Here is a 25,576-nt window from a genome sequence, read left to right as displayed (position 1 = left end):
GCAAACAGCTCAGCAGACATGCCTGCACATACTTGCAAAACAAGGGCTGTTAGAATCCAAATGTATTGGGGCTTGGTAGATTTGGGGCGGGGGGATTGTAAGCTGATGTAAGCTTCTGTATGGTTCATAATTTCAACCAAAGTTAACCACCCCATACTCGCAAGTCACAGGCATGGTTCATAGTTTCAATATCGGTGAACATTTCACCATGTAGAATTGGAGAAATTTTGGAGATATTTCGCTAATTTTGCTAATATATTTGGAAAATCTAAAAAATCAGGAAAGTTTTCCAAGTTTTCTAGAAACATAGAATTAGTTAATAAACCTTCAAGAAATCTCTAGAAGAAATACAATTGCACATTTAAGGCTCAAAACCATAGCAAAGAACTATCTACATTGGCATTGCCACTCTTCTTACCATTATTGTTGTTCTTGAATCTAGGAGGTATAAACTCTAGATGTAGCTTCCAGCAGGTATCCTTCGTGTGCTTAGGTTTCTTGCAACATTCACATACATCTTTCTTCTCAGTAATGACCCTTGGCTTCATCCCAGCATTGGCAAAGTGACCCGTTGAGACTTCTGTAACCTGCACTTGTCTCTGACTCTCCTAACTGCTAACCATGGCATAGGCTTGAGATAAGGTCACTTCTGTAACCTGAATTCGAAGACCCAATTTCTCATCCACTAACCTCCTATGAGTCTAGGCATCTTTAGTACACCCCCACACAACAGTCTCCATCAAGTTAATCTCCTGCCAAAGATATTTCAGTATTTTTTATGTATGTAAATAAAATTTTAATTAATATTTTGTTATAATTTAAGTTTTTACAGCTGATTGGTGGGTTTCATATGGTGTTTCAGCTCCAAATTTACAAAAGATTGCAATTAAAGTTCTTAGTTTGACATGCATTGCATCTAGATGTGAGAGAAATTAGAGTGTATTTGAGCATGTAATTAAAACTTCACTTAAGATTTTAACATTATATTTTTATATTTTACAATCCATTATTTTGATACTTTTAGTTTTAAACTTCTAATTTTATTAATCAATCTTATGTTTTATGAATTTATGCAAATCCATACCCAAAAAAGAAATCGGTTGGATCAAAAGCGCTTGAATGACTTAGTCTTCATTAAGTTTAACCAATTGCTTAAAGAGAACGTTGATTCACATAGTGTCACTGACCCTATATCTTTGAAAGATATAGATGAAAGTAATGAATGGTTATTAGGGGAGATGACACGTGAAGATAGTGGAGAAGAAAATGATTTGGTAATCAATGATGATTCTTTAACATGGGGATATGTGGCTTTTGCTTCAAGAGTCGAAGAGCCAATAAGGAGCACAAGAATTAGAGGTTTAGGTGTACCTTCAACTTCTCATGCAAGAGCAACAACATCAGCCAATGCAAGAAGGTCTAGAGGGGGTTCAAGTTCTCAACTTCGTTTGGAAGATGAAGAATTTGATGAAGAAGAATCAGAAGAGGGGTTAGGAGACTATAATTCTGATGAGGATGATGAAGTTGAACTTCCAAATGAAAAAGATGATGAGGAAGAATATTATGGAAATGAAGACTGAATGGGAGACACTTGGAGAGTAATTTATTTCAGCCAGTTTGTTTTAAAAGCTTGAAGGATGAAGATCTACTCTTCTTTTGTTTGTTTTGTTTAAGACTGACTTGTGTTTTTTTTTTTGTTTATTTTGATGCCAATCACGTCACGCCATACTTGTTTTTTATTAATATTGACTATTGATCTTGAATCTTGATCAATCATCAATGATGTGAATGTCAATTTGTGTCATGTGTGAATTTACTGATTACCACTTACTAGATATTAGATGTAGTGATTTCAGATTTAATGATTGTGATAAGTCGTTAAGTCATAAGTGGTATTGACTATTGAAGCTTAATTGTTTAACTTTAACACCATGGAGAGTGGAGACTTGGACTTCGAGAGGTAAATTTTCTTTTAATAACTTCTTTTATGTTTGTATTCTTGTTCATTATTGTGATAGAACAAGAATTGGAAGAAATTGATATCTTTCAATTGAGAAAATAGTACATATATATACAGCCTTGTAGATGCTAAAAAAGGAAGAAAATCATACAGCCTTGCAGATACTAAAAAGGAAGAAAATCATACAGCCTTGTAGATACTAAAATAGGAAGAAAATCAAAGAAAGAATAATTCCTATAATCAAGCTATTCCTAATTGGGCTAATACTACATATTTACAGCCTATAATTACAACCTATAATCTCATAACACTCCCCCTCAAGATGGAGCATAGATGTCAATCATGCCCAGCTTGTTACAAATATAAGAAACCCGAGCTCCATTAAGAGCTTTTGTAAAGATATCTCCTAACTGCTCTCCAGTCTTCATATATGCTGTACAGATCAAGTTTTGTTGAATTTTCTCACGAACGAAATGACAATCTATCTCAATATGTTTATTTCGTTCATGAAAAACTGGATTCGAAGCAACATGAATCGCAGCTTGATTATCGCACCATAGCTTCGCTGGAACTGAGACTTTAAGACCGACATCAGTTAAGAGTTGAGAAACCCACATAACCTCACACAAAGCTTGTGCCATTGCTCTATACTCAAATTCTGCACTAGATCGCGACACCACATTTTGCTTCTTACTCTTCCACGAAACCAGATTACCACCAACAAAAACACAATAGCCAGTAGTGGACCTTCGATCAATCTTGGAACTTGCCCGGTCCGCATCAGAAAAACACTAAATATTACTGTGACCATGATTCCGATACAGTACCCCCCGTCCAGGAGCTCCTTTCAAGTAACACAAGATTTGTTCTAAGGCTGCCCAATGATGCACTGTAGGAGAGGACATAAATTGACTTACAATACTAACTGAGTAAGTAATGTCAGAACGAGTCACTGTGAGATAGTTCAACTTTCCAACTAATCTTCTATATCGTTCAAGATCATCAAAAGCATCTCCATCCTTTGTGAATTGTTGGTTATGAAGCATTGGAGTACTGCATGGTTTGACTCCCAGTTTCCCGGTTTCTGTTAATAGGTTTCAAAACATACTTCCTCTGAGACAAGAAAATGCCTCTTTTACTCCTTGCCACCTCAAACCCCAAGAAGTATTTTAGGTGCCCCAAATCTTTAGTATTGAACTGGCTCTGCAAGAAGGATTTCAAGGATGAGATTCCCTTCGTGTCACTCCCAGTGATAACAATATCATCTACATATACAACAAGTAGAATGATGCCAAATGTGGACTGCTTATAGAAAGCAGTATGGTCAGATTTGCTCTTCCTCATCCCAAACCTCTCTACTGCCTGACTGAATTTTCCAAACCAAGCTCGAGGACTCTGTTTTAATCCATACAGCGATTTTCAAAGACGACAAACTTTCCTAGACTCCCCCTGAGCAACAAACTCAAGTGGTTGTTCCATATAAACCTCTTCCTGAAGAACTCCATGCAGGAAAGCATTTTTAATATCAAGCTGGTAAAGTGGCCAATCATATGTAGATGCCAAAGAAATAAATAATCGAACTGAAGTCAATTTTGCCACAGGGGAGAAAGTATTAGAATAGTCCACCCCATATGTCTGTGCATAGCCTTTGCCCACCAGACGAGCCTTTAGGCGAGCCACTGATCCATCAAAATTAAATTTGACTGCAAAGACCCACTTGCATCCAACCGCTTTCTTACCAACAGGTAAATCGACCAGATCCCAAGTACCATTCTTAGTCAAGGCATTCATTTCCTCAAGCATGGCATCAGCCACCCAGGATGGGATAAGGCCTGGTGAACAGATTTGGGAATCCCTACAAAATCAAGAGAGGCAACAAACGAACAAGTAGAGGACAAACGATCATAGATAACATAAGAGAAAATTGGATAAGCACACTGGCGTTTACCTTATCGAAGAGCAATAGGTAGATCAATATCACTGGGCATTGGATCCGATGACGAAGAAGAGACCGGTGCCGAACTTGTCACAGGAGGATTAGGTCGTCGAGAATAGACTAATAGGTGGTTTTGGTTGAGAAGGTGGTGGTGGGGGTATTGGAGCAACACTAGCGCCTGGACCGGTGACATGATACACTAGTAGATCATCATCCTCTTGTAGATACACAGGTGTAGATGGAGCGGTAAAGAAAGGAAGATGTTCATGGAATGTAACATCAGCTGACACAAGATACATGTTCAAGAGAGGAGAAAAACACCTATACCCTTTTTGGAGACGAGAGTATCCTAGGAAGACACATTTTAATGACTTGGGGTCCAATTTGGAAACATGCGGACGAACATCACGAACAAAACAAGAACATCCAAAGATACAAGGTTCAACAGGAAACACTGATTTATTAGGAAACATAATCTTATAAGGAATTTGATCATTTAGAACAGTGGAGGGCATGCGATTAATCAAAAATCATGTTGTAGAAACATCAGCCCAAAACTGTTTAGGAACATGCGTTTGAAATAAAAGAGCCCTGGCAGTTTCAAGAAGATGTCTATTTTTTCTCTCAGCCACTCCATTTTGAGATGGAGTATCAACACAAGATGATTAATGGAGAATTCCATTCTGAGCCATGTAAGTCTGAAAGGAATCAAAGAAATATTCTTTAGCATTATCACTTCGCAATGTTTGTACAGACACATCAAACTGGGTTTTTATTTCAGCACAAAAGGTTTTAAAATGTGAAAGCAACTCAGAATGAGATTTCATTAAATAAAGCCAAGTCATACGAGAAAAATCATCTACAAAGGTAACAAAATATTGAAATCCAGTCTTATACATAATGAGACAAGGTCCCTAAACATCTGAATGTACTAACTCAAAAGCATGACTAGCCATTTTATTAACTCGAGAAACAGACGATAGACGATGGTGTTTTGCAAGCTGACAAGACTCACAATCTAAAGAAGATACATCATGAAACTGAGGACATAACTTCTTTAACAAAGGTAAAGATGGATGCCCCAACCGACAATGAGCTTCAAAAGGAGATAAAGTACTAGAACGGGCAATGGTCTGGGGTTCCTGGGTATCCAAAATGTACAGACCTCCTGATTCTCGTCCTTTACCAATAATCCTCTTCGTCATAAGATCCTAAAACAGACAATGATCAGGAAAGAATGAGATACAACAGTTAAGAGTACGAGTGAGTTCTAACAGATACCAAATTAAAAGAAAATTTTGGTAAACTCAATATGGATGACAACGAAAGTGTTGGTGTGGGATTGATAGTGCCAGAACCAATGACAGAAGAAATAGAACCATCTGCTAAGGTGACTGAAGAAGGAAAAGTGTGTGATTGGAAAGTGAAAAAGAGACTAGGATTACCTGTCATATGATATGTTGCACCAGAATCAATGACCCACTGAGAGGAAGAAGAAACAAGACATGTATTGGTTTTACCTGACTCAGCAAGGGCAGTGATGGACTGAGAGGAGTTCTTTGATGCCTCTTGATATTGGGTAAATTTCGCATACTCATCTGAAGAAATTGTAATGGTCTGATCTGACGATGGATGAGGAACACCACTCGTAGTTACAACGTGAGCTGACTGAGACCCAAAAGACTTCTGGTTTTTCTTTAGCAATTTCTGGCAAGTCCTTTTAGTGTAACCTGGTTCATGACAATAGTAGCAAACTACTCCCCCTGTGGCCTGAGTTCCAGCATTCCGACCACTATTACTGCCACCTCTGCTACTACTCTGAGAACGAGACCGGCTAGTTGATCCACTATTCTGACTAACAAGTGCATTAGATTGTTGTACAGGTGAGGTATGGGAACTAGTATCTGTACAAAGGACCCTAATAAAGACCTCTTTTAAAGAGGTAATCTCAGGATTAGACAGAATTTGTGACTTAGGACCATCAAATTGAGGATTAAGGCCAGCCAGAAAACTCATAATAGCCATCAGTTCACGTTGAGTCTGCTGAACTTTGATATCAGTACTGAAAGGTAACAAAGCGTTCAATTCTTCATAAGTGCATTTGAAAATCATGAAATAGGTCTGAAGAGACTGATCCTGTTGTTCAGCCCGATAGAATGTTTTGCAAACATAAAAAATACGGGAAATATTTTCTTTACCAGAGAACAGAAAAGCCAAATATTCCATTAGTTCTTTTACAAACTCATAGTGAGAGACATGACCGACATACTCATTCTCAATAGAATTACAGATTTGCAAAAACAATTGAGCGTCAACCCTTAGCCATTCAGTGCGAGTCTCATCAGTAGGAGGGTCCTTAGTCAGATGGTTGTCCTTAGAGATATTCCGTAAATACAAACGAACAGTCTTACTCCAGTCTAAATAATTAGTTCCGTTTAGTTTTTGTTCAGTGATTTTAGACAGAATGGGGATAACACTAGGCATAGCCAAGTTCTTTTGTTCAACCGCCATCATAAACACAAGAAAATAAACTTTTAAAAACCAGCAAAGCCAATAAAACACACTTAAACAGAATCGGCAACAGATGCAACACCCAAACAGCAAGAAATCACAACTAGCAGCACCGAAATATCAACTGTATAAGAAGAACAGAGAAGAAAGACTTTCCTGATGGGCAAACAAACACCACAGGAGTAACACCGAGGCTGAGGCGATCGTCAGAAAAGAGACCGGTGAAGGTGGGTAGGCCAATCTGGGGATTCCGCTTCCACTGGTAGGGGCGGTGAGATGCAGATGTCACTTGGAATGGGTGACCTAGAGATCGCAGATGCTGCTCACTTGGGCAACGTACAGAATTCAAAGCTGCTCACTTGGGCAGCAAAGGGAAGAAAACCATAAATTAATTTCAGACTGGAATTGGTGTCTCCAGCTCTGATACCATGTGATAGAACAAGAATTGGAAGAAATTGATATCTTTCAATTGAGAAAATAGTACATATATATACAGCCTTGTAGATACTAAAAAGGAAGAAAATCATACAGCCTTGTAGATACTAAAATAGGAAGAAAATCAAAGAAAGAATAATTCCTATAATCAAGCTATTCCTAATTGGGCTAATACTACATATTTACAGCCTATAATTACAACCTATAATCTGGTAACAATTATTTACGAAATTATGATATTAAATACTTTGTCAATCCTCATTTGCTTGTTCATTGTAAATGATTAATTTTAATGAGTATATGACATAACTCATGTGTGAGCCATGGATATTGTAGACTTAGAGAGGTAACCATCTTTTTAACTTCTTTTATATTTGTATTTTTGTATCTTATCTTATTCATGATATTTAAATTCTTTGTAATTTATAAGCACATTGGTGACAATGACATTGCTTTAACATCTTTTTATATTTGAATAATATGAGTATTTCATTATTTGAATCATTGATAGTTTGAATTTGATAATTGATACTATGTTAGACTGCTTTTTTTTTATAGATGAGAGAAGTTTTATTAATTCAAATAAGAAAATACAATCAGCCAGCCTAGGAAGAGGCACAAGACATTACCTCCCCCAAGGACTGAATCATATACACTAAACAGGCCCAAGCCTGAAACACAAATTACAAAGTAGCCCAAAACAGATCTCCCCTTGACACCCTTTTGCTTGGCCAGAGAATTAGCCATTGCATTTGCTGATCTGCTGACCCACTGAAATCTGACAGTCATATTTCTTGTCATCCATTCAACTTTTTTTAACAGGTCCCTATAGTCCCAGCAAGCTGTATCTAGGTATTCATCCAGCCCACTACTACCTTAGAATCCCTTCTACCAACAAATTGTTCACTCCAATTTGACTAGCCATCTGTATACCTTGTGCCACTGCTAGTAACTCTGCCCTTACAGAATCACCTTCACCCACTGGTCCTGAAAAAAGAGACAACATATTGCTGTCTTTGTCTCTCAAAATCCCACCAATTCTGGATGGCCCTGGGTTACCTTTGCAGCTGCCATCAAAATTCAATTTTACCACTCCATCTGATGGGGGTTTCCAATCCACTTGTGATTTGTTCTTAGTGGATGCTGTAAAAGCCACTACTTCCCAGTTTCTCCTTAAGTCATCAAAGGAGAAGTTTGCCAACAATTGTGAAGATTTCAACCATGAGATTGTCCTTCTCAATATGCATTATTTGATTTCAGCAAGACTTCTTTCCTTTTCTTGAAATATTCTAGCATTTCTCTCTTCCCATAAACTCTACGAAGTAGCGGCTCTGATACATTTCCACATTAGCTTCCCTCTTTTTGTCAATTTCCCAAAAGCAGCCGATGTGAACAGCAGCTTTACTTCAGAGGGCAAGCTCCACTTGCACCCAAATAAGGAAACAACCCAGTTCCAAATATTGGCAACAAAGGAGCACGATATCAGCAAATGGTTACATTCCTCACCCTCCACTTTACACATAAAGCACCAATTTGGGGACAGACACATAAAAGGTTTCTTCTTTTGCATGTTTTCCACAGTATTGATCTTACCATAATAGGCTTCCCAACAGAACACTGCTATTTTGGGGGGTATTGGCCTTGACCAAACCTCTTTATCAGGGAAGACCTAAAAGGAAGGGTTAGAGCAAAGGGCTTTGAAGAAAGATGCACAAGTGAAGGAGCCAACCGGGGTTAGGGCCCAGACTCTTTTATTCGGGTTAGTGGGGTCCAAACACACCGACTCTAGAAGCAACAATAGCTCTGAAACACAATGAAATTCTTTATCTCTTAACCTTCTTCGAAAACCGAAATCTCAGTTTAAAGCCAAAGGGCAAATCAGGGGGGGGAAGGAACCAGGAAATGGGTTTCTTTTTAAAGAGGGAGATGGAATAGAGACAAGGGAAACAGTCTTTCAGGGGTTGAGTGCTCACCCAAATATCTTCTCAAAAAAGAATGGAGTTTCCAAAACAAGCATCGTACCTCACGAAATTGAGGTATTTAGGGAGAATGCCAGAGATCGCCTTCCAAGGTGTTATAATACCCCCACATCCCAACTTTAGATTGCATTGCTAGTATGTTATTTTAATTGTTCAGAAATTTAGACTTTAGAATAGAAACTAGAACTTTAGATTGCATTGTCATACTCAAATCTTAACTCTTAACTCTTGGAAATTTAGATTGTATTGTTTTTGTATTTTTTTCTGATTTTTTTAATTTTTATATATATTTTTAATTTTGTTACATTTCCTAAAAATTCTGTGCGCCTTTTTGAAAAATGCGTGCGCCTCGCCTTTCACCTTGTGCCTCGGGCACAAATTGGCCCCTGCACTTTTTTTGCACCTTGCGCTTTTAAAACACTGCCTAGACCAATCTTGTCTATGCAGCTGACATTCCATCTCCCCTCCTCAATATCAGCACAAGCAGCCTCAATCTGCAGTCCCATGCTCTTCTTTCCAGAAAAAGCTTTGTTGAACAACCTTACTCTCCTAACCCCTAAACCGTCATCCTTCTTTGACCTACAGATCCATTCCCATTTTACCAAATGACAGCTGCTTTCTTCCACCTTGATATTTCAAAGAAATTCCCTTTACATTCTATTTCTTCAGCTACTGACGCTGGAACTTTGAGAAGAGAAAGTAATAGTTAGGTAAGTTTGCTACACGCTTTTAATAAGTGATTATTCCACCACATGAAAATCATGAGTCTTGTCCAACATAAACTAATATCCCCACATAAAAATAAGATTTTCTACAGAGCATTTGTACCAAGTGCAAAGTGGTAAGAATGCCAGATCTACATTTCTTTTTGTAAAAATATTAGTAGTTACGCATGCAAAAAGAAGAAAAAGGAAAACAAAACTGGAGTTTCCATCTTTTAGCCTCATGCAAATGTTAAGGACCACGGTCAGTGTTAAAAGGTCTCTTGTAATTGGAAAAGTATCTGCTCGAGATAAACATCAAATACACATTTTCCCCTTTTCATCATGAAGATTGAACATAGCGTCCAATGCGATAAGCCAAAAGGACTGCAGTGTGTCACTGTCTTCATAATCAAACATGAAAATATAATGAATATGGATAACCAATAGAATGTTAAATACCAAAAAAAAACAGTAAAAAGGTTGAATTCATAATAGAACTGAAAGTCAACATACCGGAAAGCAATCCCCACAAGAAATTCTAGTGTTAATGTTAAGTGGAAGGTAGTAAGCACTACAATTTAAGAGAGATGGTTCTACATAGACATTTTTTTATCAGCAACACAAAATTGATTCATTAGATTAAAAAATAGAGATACAACAAAGAGTTGTGGGCACCAAAACAAAGCCCACCCAGAAACTATTCACTATTTACAGAATCGCCCAGAACATAGATTGTCTTTGAGTTCCTTGCTTTGCCAGACCATCAGCCAAACTGTTGGCAGACCTCCTTACCCATCTTATTTGGATCATCATATCTTTAGAAATATGCTTGAATCTCCTGAATTCATTCCTTAACTTCCATATGATTCCTTCCCCTTTTTTAACCAGCCCAGAACTACTTTTGAATCACCTTCAATAATCAGCTTAGTAATCCCCATTTCTTCAGCTTTCTCTACTCCATAGACTGCTGCCGATAATTCTGATCCCACCACATCTCCATGCTGAATAGAACCTGAGTACGAAGCTAGAATATTTCCATTTTCTTCCCTAATTACCCCACCAATACCTCATGATCCAGGATTGTCCATACGACTACCATCAAAGTTTAATTTCTTCCACCCAACACATGGAGGAGACCAGACCTCATGAACAATCTGTCTTCTAGACGAAGAGCCTGCAACTATTCCCCACGATCTGCAGAAATCTTCAACCTTAAAGTCAGCAAAGAGCTTCAAAGTGCTCACCCAATGCACTACTTTGAGAGTAATCACCTCAACCACAGCTTCTTTACTTCTCTCCTTGTCTTCAAAGATTCTTAGATTCCTTTCCTCCCAAATTGTCCAGATCATTGCTGCTCTAGTGCATCTCCACATAATTCTACCTCTTCTTTTAGGGCAGCTGAAAAGGTGAGAGCTAAAAACACCTCCAAACAATCAGGGGGAAGCCAACTGCATCCAAAAAGAGATGAAAACCACTCCCAAATAGAAGTAGCAAAAGGACAGGAGATCAAAAGATGAAAGGCAGTCTCACCATACAACTTACATAAAGAAAACCACCTTGGGGACAAACACCAATTTGGCCTTTTCCTCTTAAGCAAATCACAGGTGTTAATGGAACCATGAAACACTTCCCAACAAAAAGCACCGACTTTTGGAGGGATGGGCCAAGACTATATCTCCTTAACAGGAAAAAGAGCTTGACTGACTAAGAGTCCACACTCTAGAATCTAAACCACCCTCCCCCAAACATACTGAACCCAACAGAAGAAGCAAGGCTGAGACATTGGAAATTTCAGATTCTTTCAAATTTCTAGTGAAGCCAAGATTCCAACTCAGGTTTGAAAGGGATGAGGAAGAACTAATAAAATCACAAATAGGTTTACCTTTGAGACTAGAAAGCTCAAAGAGAGAAAGAAAAACTTCCGAAAGGTGAGCTTCCCCTACTCACATATCCTCCCAAAATATAATTTTCTGACCCAAAGACAAATCATACCTTATGTGATTGAGGAACACAGGAAGATTGTCATGGATAGCCTTCCAAGGAGCAGCCAGAGTAGCTCTATGTAAGCAGCCTGCATCCCAACCGTTGTTTGACAGCCCATGGATACTTGAAATAACTCTAGTCCACAGCCTTTCATTTTCTTTAGGAAATCTCCAAAGTCATTTACTCAATACAGCCGAGTTCTTCAACTTAACATTTCCAATGCCCAAACCCCCCTCAATCTTCAATTGCATCACCTTATCCCATCTAACCAAATGATCTTTCTTCCCTTCACCAGGCACCTAAAGGATATCTCTCATTATCTTTTCAATTCTTTTTACCACAGCTTGAGGCATCCTAAAAACAGACATACAGTACACTGGGAGGTTTGCCAGAGTAGATTTGATCAATGTAATTTTCCCACCCAAAGAAATATAATTCATTTTCCAACTTGCTAGTCTTTTCTCAAATCTTTCTACTACTGGGTTCCAAAAACTAGCCAACCTAGGGTTGCCACCAAGGGGTACACCTAAATAACACAAAGGCCAATTTCCTTTCTCACACCCCAATAAATCTGCCATTGACTTTAGCTCATCATCTTCTACATTAATACCAGCCACTAAACTTATAGACCAATTGATTCTCAAATTTGAGATCCTTTCGAAGAGCTTCACTACTAACTTCAGATTTTCTACCCCTCTCTTCCTTCTCCATCACAAAAGAGGAGGATATCATCTGCAAACTGCAAGTGTGAGACCAAAATTCTATCTCTTCCTATTATCCATCCTTTCAACAATTGCAAGGAATTAGCCTTTAAAATCAATTTACTTAATACCTCGGCCACCAAAGTAAATGGAAAGGGAGAGAGTGGACCACCTTGTCTAAGATCTCGTAAGCCTTCAATGAAATCAACTGCCAATCCATTCACTAAAACAGAAAAATTCTACATAGGCAATTGCATGTCCATATTCCATAAGCAGTTACTTCAATGAAAATACAAAACCTGCAAAGAATTTTCCTTTATTTATTTTTTATTTTTTTTCTTTTTTGTTTGTGGTTTCTGGAATGCTTATGGATTTAAAGAAAAATACAAGTGGAGTCTGGGGGTAAAAAAAGCAACATGCAATGCAAACACCAGACCCTCATAAGGTTCAACAGCATACCGATCCAAAGCACTGAAATTTAGAGGAACTTTTATCTTTTTATTTTTTATAAAAATGAAGGTAGCATAAAAAGCAACATGCTAAAAAAACAGAATAGATAGGACACATAACTGATACAGGGGATGAACTAAGTTTTGTAGCCAAGCCACCAATCCTTTCCGTGCAAACCACAAATTTGCTCTTACATGAGTACTCACTTTCGATTGCAATCCGCACGATTTGACAGGTCAACTGCCCAGATTTGCCATGCCAATTGTCCAGCTGCAGCCATCAAAAATGGATAGAATGGCCATCCTGTCCTACAAAAGGAACTAGTTATTTTAAGCCAAGTTGAGTTGTGAACCGAGGATCAAAAAATATGGGAAACATGCACAAACCCCAAGAGTACCAAAGAAGAAGAAGAAAGTGCACACCGATGTCAGCATTAAATCCGCTGATAGCAAGGCTACTAATACATATAATCCCAAATCCAGAAACCCAGTTCTTTGTCAGATCCCCAAACCTCAAGGCTGTAGATTTAACACCCACTTTCAGATCATCTTCTTTATCCTGAAAACATAATAGTTGGTAGCTTAAATTGAGTAACAATGAATTAGTGTCAATCTCTGAATAGTAATCATGTATACAATATTTGTTTTTCAAAATCTTATGATGCAGTAGGAGGGACTAGCAAGATCTGGACTCTATAAAGACGAGATATTAATCAATGACCTATTCCTGAGTTACCACACTTTTTGAAATGTATTATCCACTGCACTATTTCTGGATTCCATGTATTCAAAAATAAAAGCTACAATTAGGTTTTTTATTCACATTTTCTACTCTCCCTTGAATCCTAATAATGTTTCTTTGCCCCTTTACGGTACAGTTGAAGGAATTTCTGGATTTTCAATTGGAGGACAATTTTTCTTCTTTACTTTCTTTCTTTCTTTCTTTCTTTCTTTCTATTTTGAAGCATGGATAAAGCACATGAGGCAAACCAGAAGTGTAAGTGTCTAATGCAAAAGGCATTTGAGGTGTATTCCTCAGATGCATGAGGCATGCACCTTAGGCCCCATTCATTTACCGGTAAATAAGCTTGGGAAAGTTGTTCAATGGGTATCTTTTTCCATTGACCAACTTTACAATGTTCTTTTTGCATTTACTAACGGGCCCCATGGTAAAATAAGCTCCACTATCTCGGATAAAACTTACCCACCTCCCAGGTGAATAAGTTACCCACCTGGGGGGAAATTTTATAAAGCATAATGGGACAACTTTGCCCATTTATATTAGCTTTTATGGGTAGAATTGTCATTTTGTTACTTACCTGGGAATCCTGGAAATCAAAAGAACATGGGTAAGTGCACTTACCCAGGTAAATGTTACCCAGGAAACTGGGTAAGTGCAGTTACCCGGGTAAAGTTATGAGGCCTTAAAGTCATTCGTGCCTCCAGCACATGCCTCAGGGTGTTTTTGAGTGCCTTGCTTGGAGGCGCACCTTCAGCCTTATGGCGTACACTTCACATGCTTTTTGAAGCATTGGAGAGAACTACTTTTTTTTATGACAAGTCAACTGCCAAGAAATAAAGTTTGCCCAAAGCTAGGCTTTTGATTAAGATAGCAATTCACTTTGTACCTAGAGAGTTGTTGGTTTAGGAAAGTGGGTCAAATTTCAAAAGGACTGAAAACACCATTTGACACAATTGCATCAGAAATTATAAATTGTAATATGATCCTTGACTACAGTCATGGCTTTCAAATCTATCCTATCAACTTAAATGATCCCTGAGTGGTAATGATACAAGATCAAACAAACTCTATAATGGTAAATCTGATGATATTTCATTCAGTTGGAATTATTAAGCTCAACCAACTCTCGTTATGTTGGGACATAGTTCTACAGTTCTTATTGTTCTTTCCTTGGAAGATGAAGCAGAATATGTTGATCGAACAAAATTTTAAGTTTCTTGCTTGCTTATTGGTTCAGGTTTTGAACTCTTTGAGGGTTCAAGACAACATAAACCAACAAATGTGTTGATTGGACCCTAACAAATAGAAAAATAATAAAAGGAAATTAATATATATAAATCCACTAAATGAATAATTTAGTTTGATGATTTTTTTTATTTTATTATTATAGCCTAAAAAATAGAGAAAATAAAAATATTTCACGTGTCATGTACAAATTAGGTATGCAGTTAAGCAAGAGACCCTCCATTGGTGCTTGTTGCCTATGCATCACCTTGACAACTATGCTTCATGCTTGGGTCCATTTGAGTAGAGCATGGTTTGAACCTTGGCATTCTTAGTCTCCTCAAGTAAATCAAGAACATAGTTGTATTCTGACAAGCAAACTCTGTCAAGTATCGATATACTTCACTTAAACCTCTATATTACTTATATAGGTGGTGACTTCCTCAGTTACGAGGGACCACAACTTAAAGAAGAAGCGAATGACATCAATACCCCTGATTAGTAATTTGCCCTAACTGACAAATCTGCCCCTATTACACATAATAAATAATAAAACATAAATTCATAAATTCCTTAACACATCCCTTTACTTTAGGCTGGCTTTAGCTACCTAACCCTTTTCCTCATCAAGATCCCAAGATAATTGAACCTTGTTCATCGCTTCTATGGCCATTGCATCAATCAAACTCTTTTGGTAATCTTTGGAGCTAAGAGAAAGTGGTTCCAAATTCCCTCACCAAGTATCTTATCCCTCATGATGTGTTGGTATTGCCATAGCCGATAACTGTTATTCTTTAACCAGCCCACAACCACCATAGAATCCCCTTCGATAATTATATTTCTATAATTTAGCAATTGCCCATTCGCAGTCCCTTAGTGCCACTAGCAATGTGTCTGTGGCCAATGTGCTGTTGCATCTGTATTTCTTGCAAGCACCCTCTCAATAAGAAATTGCAACATCTTGTAATTTAAGTTGAGAAATTAAGTCCTACAATAAATATCTAGTTTCCCTATACCGAAGCAAACACAAAAGTTAAAATCTCAGGACAATGTTGCTACAGAATAACCCACATCTAGCTTCACTGGTACATGGAAGAAGAAACAGATAAAACGTTAAGGATTTTATAATTGTTCTACCTGATGTGCATAAATTGTATCATATACAAGTGTCCAAAACACTCCAGAAACATATAATGGAAGGACAACAGTGGGATCCAAATCTCCTTTGACTGCAGCCCATCCTAATAAAGCTCCCCAGTTGAAGGTTAAACCTAAATATGCTTGAGGCTGCATGCATGAGAGAACACATCATTAAACTTTTATAATGAGAGAGAAAGAGAGATGACAGCACTGGCGTAGATTCAGAAAGTCATTACCCAAAATGTCAGCCTCTTCATGAGAGGATAGGAGAAGACTAGAAGCAATGATGATGCCCCCAAAACACGGCTGATATAAAACATGGAATCTATTAGCTCCAACTAATTACAATTAAGAAATATATACTTGCTCTCAGAAATTGATTTGACCAGATTCATAAACTAAAAATTTTAGAAATATTTCCAAAGGAACCTCATGCCTGCGTCACCCTCCCTCCACATGGCAGATTTGCTACGACAATCTTCAAAAAAAAAAAAAGCTATAATGTGGGTTTTACCATCCATACTAAAAGGGGAAAAGATAATCAGGAAATGTTGAGAAATACTGATAAATTTAAGTGCATTTTTGTACTTTTAGTGATAGAAGGCATACTAACAAATTCCTACTTGTATAAGGGTACAATTGTAAATGCCTCTTTGAAGTCTAATATGAATAGCACCTTTGGGTTGAGAAGTTGACATTCCATTGTCTTGTAAATTCCTACTTGTATAAGGGTACACTTGTAAATGCCTCTTTGAACTCCCTTGCAAAGCATAGTTCTCTTCTGCTTTCTTCTCATACAAGAACTCCCTTGCAAAGCATAGTTATCTTCTGCTTTCTTCTCATACAAGAACAGTCTACAGCATAGGGCTGCAAACAGTATGTCGATATTCCATTGTCTGAATTCAAATCTAATCCATTTATAATTAGATTGAATATGAACCTATCCCTATCTGATTTGATTCGACTTAAATATATATACTCATATATACAAAATTTATGTTGTATCTATTAGTAAAGTTGAGTTGAATGTTGAGTTTTTACTAAATTTTCATAGGTTCAAGTTTTATACAAGTAAACTTTAATAAACTTTGTTCAAAATATATAATACCAAAGTCATCTTTAGTTCATTTCATTAATACTATATAATATGTTTAATTTAACTTATATCATTCAATGTCCAATTGCAATATGAAATCAATTCAAATCCAACATAAATCCATTGGATAAATTTGATTCAAATTTGAATATCAACGAATCAAATTTGGATCTGCTTGTATTTGATCCGGCTCGATCTGTTTGCAGATCTACTATAGCAGTCTACTTGATAATAGAGCCAAGGGGTCGAGTTGAAGAAGCTCAGTTGAAGACCTACACCCTAACTTGGCCATGCGGCTCTGGCCATCAGCTGTATAGACTCGAGGAACTTGGCCAAAAAATTATGTAAGTAGTTAGTTTACATGATTTCTGACAACACCAATCCAAATGTCCATGCATCTCAATTGAACAGCCTATCATACCTGCTGATATCTCAATTCATGGTGGGCACAACCTCTACAGAAAAATTACAAGGTTATTAAGATATAGAATGTCATATGAAGGCAATTCAAAGTTCATATGTTCAAACAATTTTCCAATTTTGATCGGAAAAAATCCAAGCAGTTCAAAAAGGGTGGTTGTGTAAATGGTTTAAAATGTCCATATATCTCCTATATTTCCACAACATATTCCCATTTCCATGAGCACCAACATGAAATATTATTGGACATGATGGACATGATCTTTTAGATATGTTGAGTAGCAGTGCTGTTGCACATAATGGACATGATCACATGATAACCACTTTGAGCCAGCTTGAAATTCATTTCAAACATGATGTTAAATCTTAGCTATTATTATATGATAAATTATTTGGTTGATCTATTGGAATCATTTGCACTTTTTATGAGTTTAGGTTTTGCTTTAACTCATTCTATTTTCTTTTACAAGGTGCTTCGAGATATTTTTTGAGCTAGTTGAAGGAGTTTAGTATGAGTTAGTTGAAGGAGAATAGAATGGTCTATTGCAATCATTAGCACCATTATATTTTTTGCATATTTCACAGTATGTCTACCATGTCTATAATTTTTACAATATTTCCATACAACATTTCTGGCATGTTTCCTATATTTGGATGAGCAATATTTCCACCAATACTGACATTTTAAACCTTGGTTGTGTATGCAAAAATTTTTTTGATTGGGTCAAACTAAGTTACTAACTATTGTAAGAGCTATTTGTATCTGGAAGCACCTTGTAAAAGAAAATAAAGACAATATTCACCTATAATTGTTTAGTTGAAGGAGAATCCCAAGTCCCAAAAGCAGTTGACAGCCAAGAAAGCTAAGGCCCTGAAATGGTGTCAAAAGACCACTTGCAACTGGCCTCAACTTTGTGCGCTCAACCTGCAGGGCAAAATAATCTCTTATAATCAAGTCTTCCTAGTTCATAAGTTCATACACATATAGAAAGATATCAAGCATGCATGCCTTTCCAGATTCACTTTAAGTTGAAAGTCAAAAAGTCCACAGAGTCAGGAAAATAATATTATATTATTATAAAAGAAATTGGTTATATAGACCACATAAAGTTATATCCAAATTAACAACAAAAGGATGCAGAAACAAGAAATAAGACGAATGAATCTCTATCCTTTGAATTCTACATGTTCATCTTACCAGGACATTTCTCAATGTAAGTATCCTTGTAAAAAGTAATCGAGAGAATGATTAATCCTCTAATGAAATATGCTATAAAAACATCCATAAAACAAGAGGAAACAAAATTTATCAAACATGGCTGCAATATTAAGATGGAAATTAGCATAAATGGTACACAACCAAATTGATGACAAAATAAAGTGAGTTACAAAAGTATCCGCAAGTATATTAATCTACTTATCTCAAAAAAGAATACATCACACAACAGAAGCATTTTAGCTTTAAGGAAGAAAGAAGTTGGTAACAAAATCATGTCTTAGCAACCTTAAAAAGTGATATCATATAATACTGTTAGAAGTATTAGGAGTTTGTTTCTGTTATATTTAAGTGGGCCATGTAATTTTTTTCTTTCTTTTGTTTCCTATTTACTCGAGAGCGGCGTTAATGTAATTTTAGTTTTATTATATAAGATTAATAAAAGAGGGCGACAGTTGAGGTTAGTTATGTTCATTCTCTTCTGCTCTCCAGCCCTAGTTTTTTTCCTTCTGTTCACTTCTTCCCTACTTCTATTCATCTCAGTTTTAGATATTTTTTCCTGCTATTATTCCTTTTATTTCAGGTATGATAACAAATACAATTAGAATTTTTTTATCAGTAATACAATTAGAAATTTCTCATTTATTTTTGTTTTACTTTCTATTGGCAACTGAAAATGCATGGTATTGATGAAAATTTAAAATGCTTTACAAAACCTCAACGTTAGCTACAAAAGTCAGAATCCATAGCTACCCCAATATCAAAAAAGGAGGAAAAGGGGAGGAACTACCTTTAATTTGTCAGAAATATCCCCATAAACTTTTTTTCTTTTTTGATAGGAAATAGTTGTTGGACTTCTCTAGGTATTCTATAGGGGCGGTTAGGTTTCTGGAATTTTCTGGGCCTTCTGGAGTGGCTGATTCACTTTTCTCTCCGGTGAGAGACAGTGGGAGGAGAGAGATTTCTCTCCGGATAGGGTTTTCTTCTTCCGAAAAGGTTTGTTACCTTTGTGTATGAGATCGATTTGATCTTGGACACTCCCTACCTAATTTTTTTCTGCTTTTGAACTGTTTAAAGTAAAATGGAGAGTTGGAGTACCAAGAAGAAGTCCACCGGTAACATGAGTCTGGTTGTTGGAGGTAGTAGTAACATTTTTGAGTTTGGAATTATTATTATAGTGAAGTTTGATAGTACAAATTATCTAGAATGGGCACAATCAGCCAAGATGGCCATTGGTGCTCGTGGGAAACTAGGGTACATCACTGGGGAGGAGAAGAAACTTGATACAGATCCCTCCCGGTGGGTACAGGAGAATACATGGTGATGACTTGGTTGTGCAACTCTATGTTACCTCACATTGGTAAAAATTTTTTGTGGGCTAATACTGCAAATGAGATTTGGGATGTAGTGACTGAAACCTATTCCTAGAAATAAAATGTAGCTAGAGCGAATTAGGTGATTAGTACAAAACAGGGAGATAGACCTCTTGCCACCTATTTCTCCATGTTGAAAACTTTGGCAGGAGATCAGCCACTTAGAAACTATGGTTTGGGAGAGTATGAAGGATGCAGCAACCTATCAGGGGTTGGTAGAAAAGAATAGGGTTTTTGAGTTCTTGGTTGGGCTGAACCTTGAATTCGACATTTCCAGGCAACATCTTCTTTCTAGAGAAAGTGTGATTCTTTCTCAAGGCTCAAGCTTATGCCTTTGTCTCTAGGGACGAGTGCAGGATGAATGTCATGTTGAGACAACCTAGGATTGATCAATCAGCTATGGTTAATACAGTTAAATCTAAGCCAATGGAGACAAGAGGAGTAGTGAGGCTAGGAAGGAGGACAAGAAGGATTTGTCGTATGACTATTGCAAGAAGACTAAGCATACCAAAGTCACCTATTGGAAGCTTTACCCTCATCCCGTACCAAATCGGATCAAGAACAAGATGGGAAATGCAAATGTGGCAATTATAGGAGACCCCTCTCCCAGGCTGATCTGGAGTCCATTGCAACAGAACAATGAGGATTGAATTGGAAAAGTATGGACAGCTTATGAGTAAGAAGGATTCTGCCAGTTCCAGTTCTTCAGATGGACAGAACAGTGCAGGAGTCAACCATACTACTTCCTTTGCTCATAAAGGTAGTTCATATGCAATTGCAAATCATGAATCCACCTCAGGTAAGGAGAGACATCCCTGGATTATAGACTCAGGAGCATTTGAACATATGACCAATATATCTACCCTCTTTAGTTCTTACCAATTGTGCTCTGGTAGAGATAGAGTCTCTACAATAGATGATTCCCATATTCCCATTCCTGGGAAAGGGACAGTTAAAATGACTAATGACATTACTTTATCCTCTGCCTTACATGTCCCTAAACTCCACACTAATCTTCTTTCAGTAAGCTCTCTGATAAAAAAATTTGAACTGCTTAGTGACCTTTCTTCCTAGTAATTGTGTTTTTAGGATCTAGAATCAAAGAGGACAATTGGGAGTGATCGTGAGGTGAATGAAGTCTACCTTCTGGATGAGATTCCGAGACATCAAAGCCATCACGTTAGTAGTAGCAGTAGTAGTGGATCAGAGTCAATGAGTCAGATTATGCTTTGGCATAATCGTTTGGGTCATCTTTCTTTCATTTCATTGAGGTTTTTGTTTCCAAAGTTGTTTGAGTCTGTTCAGTTGTCTAGTTTGGAATGTGAAAGTTGTCAGTTGGAAAAGTATTGTAGACACTCTTTTAAACCAAGTAATAAAACAAGTTCCTTTGCTTTTGATATTGTTCATATTGATGTATGGGGTCCTTACCACATTTTTTCCAGGGGTGGTTACCATTATTTTCTCTTGTTTGTTGATGACCATACATGGTATTTTTGGATATATCTAATGAAGTCACGTAATGAAGTACCCATTTTGGTGTGACAAGTCTACCAAATGGTTCTCACACAATTTGAAGTGAGGATTAAAGTCTTCAAATCAGATAATGCTAGAGAATACCTTGAGAAGGACTTGTCCTCATACTTTTTGGAGCATGGTGTGATTCATCAGAGTAGTTATACACACCGCAACAGAAAGGGGTAGAAGAGAAGAAGAATAGACATATTGTGGAGGTGGCAAGGTGCCTTGTGGTGTGTGCCTCAATTCCTATTCGTTTTTGGGGGGATGCAGTTCTCATAGTCGTGTATATGATTAACTGTGTTCCTTCACGCACTTTGGGGTTTAAGTCACCTTTCAGCTTGCCTTTTCCAAATGAGGAGATATTTCATATACCTTTGAGAGTTTTTTGGTGTATCCTTCATTCACATTCTTGATCCTCATTGCAAGAAATTGGATCCTAAGGCCAAGAAATGTGTTTTCCTTGGGTATTCTGAAAATCAAAAGGGGTATTGTTGTTGTGATCCAGTGCCAAGAAATGTGTTTTCCTCGGCTAATACAGTTCTAGGTATTAACATTGAGCCTAAGCCTATTATTTCCCCTGATAATGATGTTTCTACACCTAACACTGTTGTGGCAGCTAATCTCTCTGATCTTGATCTTCCCATTGCATTCCATAAAGGGAAGAGAAAGCGTACATCCCATTGCAATTCACACCATCTCTCCTACAAGGCCTTACCACCCTCCTACCATGCTTTCCTTTCTTCCTTGGATTCTGTGTCTATACCCAAGAATGTAAGTGAGACTATCTCCAAACCTGAGTGGAAACTAGCTATGCAAGAAGAAATGGAAGCCTTGGTAAAAAATCAGACATGGGAAATAGTTCATCTTCCTACAGACAAAGAGATAATCGGATGCAAATGGGTGTCCACTGTGAAGTACAGGGTTGATGGCAGCATAGAGAGGTACAAGGCAAGGTTGGTTGTAAAAGGGTATACACAGATCTATGGTATTGATTACCTAGACTTTTGCACCAGTTGCTAAGATGAGCTCAGTTTGGATTCTCTTGTCCCTAAAAGCTACCTATTCATGGCCTCTATTCTAGCTTGATGTTAAAATTTAAAAATGCTTTCCTTAATAGTGATTTGCAAGAGGAGGTATATATGGACATTCCAATTTTTTTTATGAGAATGTTGGTAAGGGAAAAGTTCGCAGGTTGAAAAATCACTGTGTGGCTTGAGACATTCACCTAGGGCATGGTTTAACGGGTTCAAAGGAGAATTTACCCGTTTTGGGTACACACAAACTCAATCCGACCATACTCTCTTTGTAAAAAGGAGAGAGGCACTCTTGTCAGTATTAATTGTATATGTAGATGATATAGTTGTTACAGGAAATGATCTGAAGGAGATTGATGCACTCAAGAAGTCACTACAGCAAGAGTTTGAGGTCAAGGATCTAGGTGAATTGAAATACTTTCTGGGATTGAGGTTGCAAGATCCAAGTATGGTATTTTCATATCTCAGAGAAAGTATGTGTTGGACTTACTACAGGAGACTGGGAAGCTAGGAGCTAAACCAGTTGATACTCCTATTGACCCAAATTATAGAATTAATGCTTTGGATGGTGAGCTGGTTAAGGATGTGGGAAGATATCAGAGGATGGTAGGTCTGCTACTATATTTATGTATGACACATCCAGACATCTCCTATGTTGTTAGTGTTGTGAGTCATATATGCATGCTCCTCGGGTTCAGCACTAGGAAGCCATTGAGAGGATACTTGCATACCTAAAGAAGCATCCTAGTAGAGGGATTCTTTTCTCAAACCATGAAAATTTAAAGTTGGAGTCCTACATAGATGTAGATTGGGCAGGTTGCTTAGATGACAGGAGATCTACATCAGGGGTATGCACCTTTGTGGAAGGAAACTTGGTCTCATGGAAGAGTAAAAAACAGTCAGTTGTGGCTAGATCAAGTGCAGAGGCTAAATATAGATCTATAGCTCACGGCGTTTCAAAACTACTTTGGGTGAGATCTCCACTGAGTGAGATTGGAATAAAAGCTAAGGAACCCATGATATTATATTGTGACAACCAAGCTACAATCAATATTACCCACAATCCAATTCAGCATGACAGGACTAAACACATTGAGGTTGATAGGCACTTCGTAAGAGAAAGGGTGACAACTAGAGAAGTCTGGTTGTCTTATGTCTCCTCTAAACTACAATTGGTTGATGTCTTCACCAAAGGGGTTGCAAAGAATAAGCTTGAATACAATCTATGCAAATTGGGAATGTGTGACATTTATTCCCAACTTGAGGGGGAGTGTTGAGGTTTTAGACAAATTGTGTAGTCTATAGTGGTAGTTTTTTATTATTTATTGTTTAGATAGGAAGTGGGGACCACATCACTCTTGTTGGATCCTTTTTGAGCAATTATTTTAATTGTTTTATGTTGTTTTATGTGTTAGCTGCCCTATAAGGGCATATTTGTCTTTGTACTCTTTATTATTTCAGACTATAAATAATAGTGAAGAAAGCAGCCAGCATTATTGCTCTCTTTTCTCTCTCAGATCCCTTCTCTTCCTTTTCTCCTTTCTTCTCTTCTTCAAGAAATATTCTTTTCTTGTACAGATTTTTTATTTCAGCACCTTTCTATTGGTTCAAAATTTCCCTTACAATTTGTCTAAGGGACCGAGTGCCTATGTTATTTGTCTGCATCCAGCCTACTACCAACTTTGAATCACCCTCCACTTCTAAATGCTGAAAACTCAACAACCAATCTGAGTCCTTGCAATAGCACCATTACTTCTGCCCTAAGTGAGTCACCTATCCCAATTGGTCCAGAGAATAAAGCCAAGATTCTTCCTTCCACATCTCTAAAAACACCCCCAACTCCTGAGGGACTTACCTAAAGAACCGCCATCAAAATTCAGCTTTACCCTATTCTGTAGAGGAGGGGACCAGCTTTCATGAATGGTAGGAGATGAGGAAGAGGAGCCCAGTACTGCACTCCATCCTCTAATCAAGCTGTCTACTGAAAAAGCCCTGAACACAAATTCGACTGAACAGAAAAAGATGGCAAAATCCATCCCAGTAGCCAGGTACCGTTGTCACTTCGTTTATGATATTAATTCTTTCCATGTGCCTGAAGTAAGTGTTCCAGAGTCTGTACCAGCTGTTGTTCCAAGGGCCTGTGAAGCAGAGAATAGTGCTGATGATTATAGTGGGAATCCACCTAGGGATAAAGGAGGTAGGAGTGAGGAAGAGGAAGAAAAGGAAAAAGGTGAGAGAATTTGGGAACTTATTAATAGCCTGTTTCAGTTTTGAAACAGAAAGAGGTAGACACATTGTGAGAAGGTGGGGAAAACAAAACTAGAGAAGTTGAGGAAGTTAACCCGGTCATCAATGGGCAAAATTGAGATGTGAAACCAACTAGAACTAGTGTGGAAGTTGAAGATATGGTAGCAGACTTTGTAGGGAAGGAAGTTGAGAAAGTCTTCGTTCACAAGTTGGAAGAAGGGGAAAATTCAAGAAAAGGAAGTTAAGCAATGCGGAAAGATTGCGACTAGATGTAGAAGGGGAAAAAGAGTTCAATGCAAGAAGGGAAAGGAGAAAACGGGGAAGTAAAAACTAGGTAAAAAGAGGGAAGGTTAAGTCAGCCAAATGAGGATAGTCAGTTGGAATGTACAAGGACTGGGTAGTGCAAGAAAGAGAGTGGTAATAAAGGAGGTGTGCAGGAAGGAAAAGCCCGATATAATCCTGTTACAAGAATCTAAATTGATGGAATTTGATAATAGATGGGTGAGAATTCTATGGAGGAGTAAGGAATTAGTTGGACCTTGGCTCCTTCCCGGGGTTCCTCAGGAGGTGCAATTGTATTATGGAGGAATGAAGTCCTGGAAAATGTAGAAGAGTTTATTGGAAAGTTCAGTCTATTAAATTTAGATTGGCGGAGGATGAATTTGAATGGGTGATGACTAATGTTTATGGGCCGAATGGTTATAGGGAGAGAAATGAAATGTAGGAAGAGTTAAGTGCCATTAGAGGGTTTTGGGAGGGGCCTTGGTGTATTGGGGATGATTTTAATGTGATTAGATTCATAGAAGAGCCTAACAACCCTAGGCGAAGAATAACAGTTAGCATAAGGAAGTTCAATGATTTTATCAATAATTTTGAGTTGAAAGAGGTGTCCCTCCTTAATCATAATG

The 25,576-nt window shown here is 37.6% G+C and overlaps 1 protein-coding gene across 23 annotated transcripts in view; it reads right to left on the bottom strand.

Moving 5' to 3' along the window:
* Window positions 1–25,576, bottom strand: part of PPT1 (polyprenyltransferase 1) — a 57,136-nt gene that overhangs the window by 25,097 nt on the left and 6,463 nt on the right. For 2 of the 23 annotated variants that reach the window (XR_016107774.1, XM_088972353.1), the window contains exons 3-7: window positions 18,084–18,205; window positions 16,001–16,070; window positions 15,762–15,911; window positions 13,082–13,217; window positions 12,866–12,962 (exon numbers count right to left, since the gene is read on the bottom strand). Coding sequence is in view for 9 of the 23 variants with exons in the window: in XM_088972353.1 (XP_088828479.1) it covers window positions 12,866–12,962; window positions 13,082–13,217; window positions 15,762–15,911; window positions 16,001–16,070; window positions 18,084–18,205 (575 nt within the window). In the remaining 14 variants the exon portion in view is untranslated. Of the gene's footprint in view, window positions 1–418; window positions 753–6,559; window positions 6,766–12,779; window positions 12,968–13,045; window positions 13,218–15,761; window positions 15,912–16,000; window positions 16,071–18,083; window positions 18,206–25,576 lie in introns of those variants that run through there. The other 21 variants (XR_016107778.1, XR_016107780.1, XR_016107770.1 and 18 more) reach the window with 18 other exon arrangements.

This window comes from Nelumbo lutea, chromosome 2 (genome assembly GCF_056320005.1).
Source record: "Nelumbo lutea isolate HS-2025 chromosome 2, American lotus-T2T, whole genome shotgun sequence".
Taxonomy (NCBI): Eukaryota; Viridiplantae; Streptophyta; class Magnoliopsida; order Proteales; family Nelumbonaceae; genus Nelumbo; species Nelumbo lutea.
This window is presented reverse-complemented; position numbering and strand designations above follow the sequence as displayed.